Source organism: Anguilla rostrata, chromosome 4 (assembly GCF_018555375.3).
Source record: "Anguilla rostrata isolate EN2019 chromosome 4, ASM1855537v3, whole genome shotgun sequence".
Classification (NCBI taxonomy): domain Eukaryota; kingdom Metazoa; phylum Chordata; class Actinopteri; order Anguilliformes; family Anguillidae; genus Anguilla; species Anguilla rostrata.
In genome coordinates, this window is record NC_057936.1 from 65,834,468 (window position 1) to 65,845,946 (window position 11,479).

At 49.7% G+C, this 11,479-nt stretch overlaps 1 protein-coding gene across 1 annotated transcript in view; it reads left to right on the forward strand.

Annotated features, from left to right (window-relative positions):
• Positions 1 to 10,819, forward strand: part of arhgap39 (Rho GTPase activating protein 39) — a 69,819-nt gene extending 59,000 nt beyond the window's left edge. The window contains exons 8-12 of the mRNA XM_064334408.1: positions 1,363 to 1,436; positions 3,857 to 4,056; positions 4,794 to 4,885; positions 6,045 to 6,214; positions 6,811 to 10,819. Of these exons, the coding sequence (XP_064190478.1) occupies positions 1,363 to 1,436; positions 3,857 to 4,056; positions 4,794 to 4,885; positions 6,045 to 6,214; positions 6,811 to 7,005 (731 nt within the window). The 3' untranslated portion in view covers positions 7,006 to 10,819. The remainder of the gene's footprint in view (positions 1 to 1,362; positions 1,437 to 3,856; positions 4,057 to 4,793; positions 4,886 to 6,044; positions 6,215 to 6,810) is intronic.
• Positions 10,820 to 11,479: the final 660 nt, after the last annotated feature.

The window sequence follows — 11,479 nt, forward strand, 5'->3', positions numbered from 1 at the left end:
CTCTCGCTCGCTTTTATTCTCTCTCTCCCACTTTCTCTCGCTCGTTCTCGCTTTTATTCTCGCTGTGCATCAGAAAAGGGCAAATCAATGCTCTCCACAGCAGGCCTCTGCATTGTTCAGAAGGGTCTCACTTGTGTGGGAGGTTGGATCAGCGGAGAGGGATGGGGCAGGGCTTTATTTAGCATGCGGCTGGGTCGCGTTTGGGGCTGCTGGTAGTGTGTGTGGAAGGATCTGAGAATGAGGGGTGGCTTTGGCGCAGGAAGAGGGGGGGTGGGAGGGAGCAGGAGGAGGTGCACTGCTGAAGGAGATTAGAGGTACAGCACTGATCTGTCCTCCTTCTTTCCCTCCTTCTCTCTCTCCCCCCAGTTGTTTTCCTGTCGAAACCAGCACACCTGTTTCTGCCCACCTCACCAGCGCCTATGTAACGCTGGCCCAGTAAACACATTCTAGAATTCTTGCGGCAGTGACATCATAGGCACATTTCAGAACCCCCTGCTGTAGTGACCTCATAAACATATTCTGGAACTCTGGCTATAGTGACATCACAGACGTGTGCTGGAACTCCTGCTGTGGTGGCATCATGAACAAGTCCGAGGACTCCTGTTCTAATAAACACATCCCTGAACTCCCGCAAACCATAAAAGCAAGGCCATAAACACATTCTGGAACTGTTGTCAGGGGACTCCCACTGTGTTAGAAATAAAGCTAGAGAAGTCCATTATAGAGCATTATTTTATCTCCCACTTAATAAATGCCTGAGTGAGTGAATACAGCTGCTGCTTGGTTCGGTGTGATGCTGTGTATCACACACAGCCTGGGCACTGCAGGGACAGGCCAATCCCCGTTAGTAACAGGACCAGCACGTTCCGGACAGGCTGGTCTGCTTGGAGCTGAACGCGATGGGCGACTTTCACAGCAATGTGTCAGGGCCTGTGTGAGTGAATAAAGCCGCTGTTCAGGGCCTGTGTCAGGGCCTGTCACACTGTTATCACGAGCCAGCTTCACCTGAGCATCTGGATCTTTTTTTTTTTGGTATGTTTTTAATATGAAACTTTTATTTTTCTGCTGCCATCTTGACCAGGACTCCCTGGCAGAAGAGATACTGTATCTCAATGGGACCTTCCTGGTTAAATAAAGGATAATAAATAAAGAAATAAATAAATAAATAAAAGCTCTGTGGAGAGAAGATGGGGGATAGAGAAGATGATAATCTGGGTGTCATGTTTTAAAGCTCTGTTTCTCTCTAAACTCACTTTTGTCTGCAATCGTGCTGTGACTGCTCCCATGTTCCCAGTCCCCCATGTGTATTTTGTGTGCTCATCCTAACTCGCGTATGCGTGTGTTTCTGTCTGTGTGTTCCAGGGGTTGCCATCAGCAGCTACGCCAAGTACTGCTACCGCAAACTACAGAAGGCTGCACTGACCGGCGCCAAAAAGGTGTGTGTGTGTGTGTGTGTGTGTGTGTGTGTGTGTGTATGTGTGTTAGTGTGTGTGTGTGTGTGTGTGTGTGTGTGTGTGTGTGTGTGTGTGTGTGTGTGTGTGTGTATGTGTGTGTGTGTGTGTGTGTGTGTGTGTGTATGTGTGTGTGTGTGTGTGTGTGTGTGTGTGTGTGTGTGTGTTGTGTGTGTGTGTGTGTGTGTGTGTGTATGTGTGTGTGTGTGTGTGTGTGTGTAGTGTGTGTGTGTGTGTGTGTGTGTGTGTGTGTGTGTACGTGTGTGTGTGTGTGTGTGTGTGTGTGTGTGTGTACGTGTGTGTGTGATAAGGTCTGTTCTTATAACTGTAACTTAATATTTCTGTATTGTTCTGTTCAGTAGAGTAATCCAGAGACTGTTCTGTTCAGTATAGTAATCCAGAGAATGTCCAGTAAAGATGGAACTATCCTGTGTTGACACTGTCATTGTACCAATGGCACCATAGCCCCACCCCCCCACCCTCCTCACCAGCAGTTCCTCCTAATGTGCATTTTCTCCAGTGCATTTTTAAGGGTGTTTTGGGGGGGGGGTTGGTTCATGTTCTACTGTAATTAACAGTCAGACGTCTCACTAATTGCCTGAGAACATTTTTTTTCTGTGCTAATGGTCCTCTGGGCTTCAGTAGGTCCTTATTTTCCTCATAATTAAGAACCTCTCCTCATGCTGCTGGTTTTTGATTAAGAATTCAATAATAATCTCTTTTATTTTTTAGTTTTATATACCCAAATCTGAAATTGCTGTACAGCTGCTGGAATTTTAAAGCTGTCACTGAGAGCACATGACAACTGACAGATGTGCAGAACCAAACGGAGTTAAATTAATAAAATATAAATTAACATAAATAATGTTCAATAAATAGGTGAGTTAAAAAAAAACCCAGATAACCCTTTTTTTTGTTCCAAATTTAGTTCAGATGAAGGGTATCTTGCCGCTGGTGTGATAACAGCATTAAATTTAAATTTCTTTAATCGATTTATTTCTTGCAGTTCATCTGTCCAGCCTCTGATGCGTAAATGAAATATCTGACATTTGAGAAAAAAGAGGGGAAAAGGAAGATAAACGTGTAATAAAAATATCAGCGAACGCACAGAGGCTGTTTGGCCTTTTATGAGCCAACTGAAGTGCTGTCCTTCTGAGTGTGATATAAATAAAGTTATGATGATTGAATTTCCATTAAAATGAAAGAGACCCTTTAGACTCATAGGCTGCTGGCAGGGTGTGGGAGTTCTGCGTTTGGGGTTTGGATGTGTTGTTTTTTTTTGGGGGGGGGGGTTATTTTTATCTTGTAAAAATCCAGTTGTGTCTGTAGGCTGCTCTGGCCTCAGTGCTGCAGCATCTTTTCGGTAAATTGGGTATTGGGGGGGGGGGGGTGTACTGAGGCGCCAGGTGATGCCACAGTCAGGACCCCACACCTGCCCCGAGCCCCAAAACACACCCTCTGGGGTACATTAGGGAACACCCCAAAACACACCCTCTGGGGTACGTAATTCTACTGAGGGAGAGATGGAGTGAGAGAGAGAGTGAGATGGAGAGAGAGAGTGAGATAGAGAAGGAGATAGGTCGTGTTGGCACGGGATAGAGAGGGAGAGAGGAGGAGTGAGAGGTAGACAGGCAGAGGGAGATTGGTCGTGTGGGCGTGGGATGGAGAGGGTGAGAGATGGAGTGAGAGGGAGGAGGAGTGAGAGACAGACAGGCAGAGGGAGATTGGTCATGTGGGCGTGGGATGGAGAGGGTGAGAGATGGAGTGAGAGGGAGAGAGAGGAGTGAGAGGTAGATAGGCAGAGGGAGATTGGTCGTGTGGGCGTGGGATGGAGAGGGTGAGAGATGGAGTGAGAGGGAGAGGAGTGAGAGACAGACAGGCAGAGGGAGATTGGTCGTGTGGGCGTGGGATGGAGAGGGTGAGAGATGGAGTGAGAGGGAGAGAGAGGAGTGAGAGAGAGAGGAGTGAGAGACAGACAGGCAGAGGGAGATTGGTCACGCTGGCGCGGGATAGAGAGGGAGAGAGGAGTGAGAGGGTGAGAGATGGAGTGAGAGAGAGAGGAGTGAGAGACAGACAGGCAGAGGGAGATTGGTCATGCTGGCGCGGGTAAATGCTTCTCTGTGCCAGTTTGAGTGCCAGGGCCCCCGTGGCGTCGCCAGGCTGTGGTGGAGGGGACAGCAGGTGCCCCCAGCCTAATCTGTGCCAGCCTCTCAGCGTGGCACTAATGGGGGCAATTTATCACCAGCCGCACCCTCCCCTGCAAAAACCCCCCAGCACCCAATGTCCTAATACACTTCCAGCGCACCCCCCCCCCCCCGGCACTCAACGTCCTGACACACTTCTAGGAAGAGTGTTAGTCTTTAACCCTTTTTAACTGGGTAACCCCGCCCCCCTCCCCTCCCCAGGGCCTGCAGAAGCCCAGTCTGGAGGAGATCAAGCACGCCCGGAACGCCATCTTCAGCCCCTCCATGTTCGGCAGCTCCCTGGAGGAGGTGATGGCCCTGCAGAAGGAGCGCTACCCGGACCGGGAGCTGCCCTGGGTCCAGACCCGGCTCTCCGAGGAGGTGCTGGGCCTCAACGGAGACCAGACCGAGGGCATATTCAGGTGAGAGAGAGACCATGCAGGTGTATCCAGGTGAGAGAGAGACCATGCAGGTGTATTCAGGTGAGAGAGAGACCATGCAGGTGTATCCAGGTGAGAGAGAGAGACCATGCAGGTGTATCCAGGTGAGAGAGAGACCATGCAGGTGTATCCAGGTGAGAGAGAGACCATACAGGTGTATCCAGGTGAGAGAGAGACCATGCAGGTGTATCCAGGTGAGAGACAGAGAGACCATGCAGGTGTATTCAGGCGAGAGAGAGACCATGCAGGTGTATTCAGGTGAGAGAGAGACCATGCAGGTGTATCCAGGTGAGAGAGAGAGAGACCATGCAGGTGTATTCAGGCGAGAGAGACCATGCAGGTGTATCCAGGTGAGAGAGAGACCATGCAGGTGTATCTAGGTGAGAGAGAGACCATGCAGGTGTATCCAGGTGAGAGAGAGACCATGCAGGTGTATTCAGGCGAGAGAGAGACCATGCAGGTGTATTCAGGTGAGAGAGAGACCATGCAGGTGTATCCAGGTGAGAGAGAGAGAGACCATGCAGGTGTATTCAGGCGAGAGAGACCATGCAGGTGTATCCAGGTGAGAGAGAGACCATGCAGGTGTATCCAGGTGAGAGAGAGACCATACAGGTGTATTCAGGCGAGAGAGAGACAATGCAGGTGTATTCAGGTGAGAGAGAGACCATGTAGGTGTATCCAGGTGAGAGAGACTAATTAATGGCTGGTTTCTCCTGCAGGGTCCCAGGTGACATTGATGAAGTAAACGCTCTGAAGCTCCAGGTGGATCAGTGGAAGGTCCCAACGGGACTGGAGGACCCTCACATCCCAGGTGTCTCCCCAACACCCCCCCCCCCCAAATCGCTCACCCTCCCTCCCAACACCCCAAATCCCCCCCTCCCCTCGTCCCCCGAATCACCCACTCACCCCTGGCCCCCTCCCACGCCTGGAACCTCTCCATTTTACATTCGACCCGAGCCGGACTGCGTGGCCAAACGTAGGCTTCTTTTTGAAGGAAATAAAAGCAGTTCCTCGTAGCCTTGAAGTAATCTAAAAAAAAAAACTAAAAAAAAACAGTGGTACCCAGAATGCATTGGACGCAGACACATATATGCACACACACACACACACACACACACACACACACACACACACAGTTGGAGTGCCAGGTTGTCCCTGAATGAGCCCTGCTCAAATTCTTCTGCACACACACACACATATGATGGAGTGGTGTGGGGGTACCATGAGAATCTGAGGAGTGCATATTTTTGGAAAGAGCCACAGGTTTGGAGATTAATCAGAGGGGGACCCTTCCAACCCCCCCCCCCTCACCCCCACCCCACGGTGTCCCAGTCCTACTGATCTAGAAAAAGGACGGGGAAGGAGAGGTGAAAAGAGAGGGGGAGAAAAGGAGAGATGGAGAACTAGAATTGAACCGTTTGTCACGTCATTACAGAGATCCGTTCAGAGATGAACTGTTCAGGCCCCGCCCCCTCCCCAGATTGAACGCTGATGAAACGACACCTCAGCCGCAGACAACAAGCAAACAGTAATTAGCACAAACTGCGGTGAGCATATAGCACCACCTGCAGGCTAGCAACCAGTAGGGCCCTAATGATCAGCGTGCAGGGAGAGAGACAGGGGGAGGGAGGGGGAGGGAGGGGGAGGGGGAGGGCGAGGGGGAAAGAGACATAGAGAGAGAGAGAGGGAGGGGGATGGCGAGAGAGAAAGAGACATAGAGAGAGAGAGTGTGTGTGTGGAGGGGTGGGGTTATGTTCTAAAGTTGTGCTTAATCCCTCTTGCTGAGTAGTCTTGATCTGATCACATGCCGTGGTGTCATCAAACAATTTATATTTCTTTTTAATACATTTTCAGTGCGTACCATTTCCCAGAGGGCCCTGTAGACTCTAGGCTGCGGGTGAATGCGGAGCCCAGGCGGTCTGAATGACCGCATGACCTCATCGGGTGCTTGTGTTTCCCCTGGCCTGCAGCCTCCCTGCTGAAGCTGTGGTACCGGGAGCTGGAGGAGCCGCTGATCCCCCACGAGCACTACGAGGAGTGCATCTCCCACTACGACAGCCCCGAGGACGCCGTCAAGGTGGTGCTGGGGCTGCCCCGCATCAACAAGCTGGTGCTGTGCTACCTCATCCGCTTCCTGCAGGTACGCGCCGCTTCCTGCCCGCCAGCCGCGTCCGCTCCCTGCGGGCCCCGTGCCACTTCCTGTCCCTCAACCTCACCCGCTTCCGCCAGTACTATACCACTTCCTGTCTGTCAACCTCATCAGCTTCCTGCAGGACTGTACCACTTCCTGTCTGTCAACCTCACCCGCTTCCGCCAGTACTATACCACTTCCTGTCTGTCAACCTCACCCACTTCCTGCAGGACTGTACCACTTCCTGTCTGTCAACCTCATCCGCTTCTTGCAGGACTGTACCACTTCCTGTCTGTCAACCTCACCCACTTCCGCCAGTACTATTGCACTTCTCGTCTCTTAATCTCATCCACTTCCTACAGGCATATTCCACTTCCTGTTTGTCAACCTCACCCACTTTCTACAGGCCTATGCCACTTCCTTTTGGTCTCCTTATTCACTTCGTGCAGTTCTGTCACTTGTTTTTCTTTGTCTCTTCACCTTTGCCTGTTCTTTCTTTCTTTTTTGCTTCCTCTCTCTCTCTCTCTCTCTCTCTGTCGCCTCTCTCCGCCTGTTCTTCACTCCCTCCATCACCCCCCCCCTTTTCTCTCTCTCTCCTCTCTCAGGTCTTTGCCCAACCCGCTAATGTAGCAGTCACAAAGATGGACATAAACAACCTGGCCATGGTGATGGCGCCCAACTGCCTGCGCTGTCAGTCGGACGACCCGCGGGTCATCTTCGAGAACACGCGCAAGGAGATGTCCTTCATCCGCGGCCTGGTGCAGAGGCTGGACACCAGCTTCATGGAGGGGATACTATAGCCCAGCGCAGACAGGAATGCCACAACACAGGGTCCCACACCACACACACACACATAAATACATTCATACACGTACATACACACCCACACACCCACACACACAGACATACACAAACATACACACACACACACACACACACACACACAGAATGACATTGTGGAAACGTCCCGCTGACCTGCATTTTGTATTGATTTTTTTAACTCCAGTTCTCTGAAACTCCCTCCCGAGTGGAAAGAGAATAGAAAACTGCAGTTCATAATCAGAGTACATTTATCACCGTCGTATTGTCGGGAGTTACAAAATTAGTGGAAATGTTTCCTAGACATGTACAGTCACATTTGCCTGCCATTTCTCCGTCACTTTCAGCCGTACACACATCGATGCATATGAACATGTCTCATCCCATACCAGTCCACACACTGCCAAAGGAACAGAACACTCTCTCTCTCGCATGCGCACACACACACACACTCGCATACACACAGGCACACACACACTCACATACGCACACGTACACACACGCGCACACACATCCACACACGCACACACATCCACACATACATGCATTCACACTCACACACACACCCATGTACACACTTGCACACACATACACACACACATTAGTTGATGTCAGTGGGGTGAAGCCTGCATGGTTCTGTTTTTGTTTTGGGGGGGTGGGTACGGGGGGGCGGGGGGTTGTGTATAGGGGCACTCAGAGATCCGATCCTCAGGTGTTCTGCTTTTAAGAGCGGTGTGACTGCCAAATAGAAACACCTGCGGAGAGACACTGTGCTCCCATAGGCCCCGCTGTTCACCTGGATGAGACTCCGCCCCCCTATTCGCTCGTACAACCCCCCCCCCACCCCCCACTCCCATTCCCCACGTGCCACCTCAGCCCCATGTTACTGGCGGAGTGATTGACAGGTCTGGTAATCTAGGGGCAAGGCTGGCGCTGTGGGGGGGGGGGCGGGGGGGCAGAAGTTCCGGAATCCTGCGGTGCTGTGACCCCCCCAGAACCCCGCCCCCCCATTTCATCTGCCACAGCTGCTGTAATGCCCTGGGAAACATGGCTACGTTTTCTTTCTCTTCTTTTCTTTCGTTGTTGTTTTTTTGTTTGTTTGTTTTGTTCTGTCTTTTTTGTTGTTTGTTGCTTTTTTACATTCATTTTTGATGTGACATTTTTGTAAATTCTTTTTAATATTTTTGTAACAAGAAAGTAGAAGGTCCTTTAAACAGCAGCCTTTTTCCAAACCCCCCCCATTCCATCCCCAGCAAACGGCCAAACAAAACCCCCTGATTCCTCTCTCTCCTCCCCCCCCCCTCTCTCAGTTAGGTGATTTTGTTTTAGCCCACCCCCCTCCCTATCCACTAATCACAGTTCTGAACGTGTCTCAAGAGTTTAAATACAGTTTCTGTCTGTTCATCTGCCAGTCCGTCTGTCAGCCTGTCTGTCAGCCTGTCTGTCAGTCCGTCTGTCAGTCCGTCTGTCAGTCCGTCTGTATCAAACCTGGCTGGCTGAGTTGGCACATACGGCTGCCCTGGGATTTCAAATTGTCCTCTGAAGGTTATGATATTTAATTTAATTTAATTTTCTGTGTTTATTGTATATAACAGGAATTGTCTCTTTTTAATCCATTGTTTTATGTAATTTATTTCTATTTATTTGAGCAAGCTTTCCACAAATGCCTTTTGAGATGGGCCGAAGTTGCATGTGTATGTGTGTGCTTTGTGTATGTGCGTACGTGTGTGCGTTGTGTGCTTTGTGTATGTGTGTGCGTGTGCGTGCGTATGTATGTGCTCATCTGTGCGTGCGTGCGTGCGTTTGTGTGTATGCAGGCGTGCGTGCATGCGCGTGTGCGTTTGTGTGTATGCAGGCGTGCGTGCATGCGTGTGTGTGTATGTTTGTGTGTGTATGTGTGTGTGTGTGTGTGAGAGAGGGTGCGTGTGTGTGTGTGCGTGCATGCGTGTGTGTGTGTATGTTTGTGCCTGTATGTGAAGGTCGTACATACGAGTGCACTGGAGTGTGTGTGCACATTTTGCACGTTACTGCGTGTCTTACGTGAGTATTTGGATGTGAAATGTCTTAAAGGAGGACCATACCACAGGGACAGACTGACTACAGGAAGCTAGGCAGAGCAGTGCTCACTGCTGATTGGATGCCGGTCCAACCCCCTCACTCCCCTCTTGCCAAAATGGGCGGGGATACTAGTCAGTGTCATGAGAGCCAACTGGGTACATAAATAAACTCACAGCTTAAACTCCACCCATTCAGCTTTATTTGGCAACACTGGACACTCCTGCACACACACACACACACACACACGCACACACACACACACACACTCACACACGCACCCTCTCTCACACACACACACGCACATACACACACACACACGCGCACACACACACACACACACACACACACACACACTCGCACGGACGTTGGTTGACGCTCACCTTCGCCCGCTCACACCAGCCACACAGGTGACACCGTCGCAGTCGGCGTGGAAACGGAACAGTGATGTCACGGTGGGAGGGGGGCGGAGGCGGGCTAAGGGCCACGCGGAGGTCAGACACCCGTACTGCACCCCTCCCGCCCCGCCCGCCCCGCCCAGCCCTCACTGACACGAGGCAGAACCGTCATGACCCAAGTGTACATTCAGCCACCTGTACAGACCAGATGTAAAAATTGAGTAAATAAAAGTACCTTTAAAAAAAAAAAAAAAAAAAAAAACACCGCAAAAGTTAACAAAGCAGTAAATGTAATTATAATGACAATAGCAATGGAACTAGTCCTACGAACAGGGTGTCTTTTTTTTTTTGTTTGTTTTTTTGTTTTTTTGGTATGTTGCCATTAAATTGTGTGTGTTGGAAACAGCTATGCTCGTGTGAACCGAGGTCTCCACCTGTGTGAGTATTTTAACCCCGCGTGGGACAGAACTGAACATTTTTGGCCCTGGTGGAAGAGAGAATGAAATGTGTCCCCCACCCCACCCCCAACCCCAACCCCCTCTTCCGCCTAACCCCTTGAAAAGCAAAGCGGATCCAGAGATCAGCGTTACTACGGAGACAAAGCCCTCACTGCTTTCGTGACCTGGAAGTGAAAAAATCTGCTAAGGTCAGGACTGGACGGAAGCAGCGGGCGGCGTTGGGTGTCTCTGTCTGGTGGTGTGGGAGCTCAGCGGTTGTTTTCAGTGAATTTCAGATCGCCGCGGGTTACGGAACACTGTAGTGACATGACATCGGCTCCGCCAGTTGACCAATCACAGTCAGGGAGGGCACAGTCTGGAACGCGTCTGGATGCCTATAGGCCCATGTCCATGTGTCGTTTAAAAAATTAAAAAAAGAAAAGAAAAAGAAAAAATTTTGGGAACATGAAAACAGATTTTAAAAAATCTAATATTACAGTTGAGCTACTTTTAGCTTTTTACAAAAAAAAAGATGTTTCCTGGAAGAGATTTTTTTTTTGTGTTCCTGTTATTTTCTATAGAACTGATGTTCATTTTTTTAATTTGCTAATGCTGTTGATGTTCCTATGACAAGTTTTGTCCATATGGTTGTAATTATTAATATAATTATTTTTGACAGAGGGGTGTGAGACTACAGTGAGACTGCCCTGCCCCACAGCCAACACCCTCTAACAGCACCCCCCCCCCGTCCTCCCCCCCCCCGACCCCAACACACCGCATACCCCACACACATCCGCTAGGGCCTACCCCTCCTCCCCATACTGAAGGTTTCCATTTTAAAATACGTGTCACATTCGGTTAGGGGAGAAAACAAGGCATTGTTTAATAAATTATTGAAATGTGAACTTGTGTCTGTACAGATTTTATTTTTCATTTCCGATTCCTTCATTCTTCTAACAAAAAACAAAAAAACAAAAAACAATTGTAACACATTCCCCAGCTGTGTAGGCATCCTCTTCACCTTCCGTGGAGGTCTGTACAGCGTTGCCATGACGATGATGATGGATCCTCAAGCGCACACTAACAAGGTCGGGGATCCTGGAATCTGGCCCTGGAGGCTAGCAGCCCCTCCCCTCAGATCTGGACTGAGGTAGCCGTGGGACGCCGGGTGAGCAGGACCTCTGGCCGATCGGTGACGTTTATTTAATCAGTACTGCTTAAATAATCGTGGACAAAATGTGCTTTGTTTTGCATGCAGTTGCATGCAAATCGCATTGGCACATTTTCATTGTTTAAACACTACACATATACTGTGCAATTATACACGTGCTATTGTCTCTCCCTCTCTTGTTCTCCCCACCTTTCTGTATTTGATTCCTTTTACCATTTTGGCCAAGATGCCTAGCAAAAAAAAAAATAAAAAAAAAAAAAGAGATTTGGAGTTGCGTTCAAATTAGCTTTAAAGAATGTGACAATTTTGTCGAAATTCCAAATGGCAAAAACGTGTTTTAAGTGGAGACGCGGGTACGTCAACAACGGTGCAATACGTCCGTGCGTAAATCTCT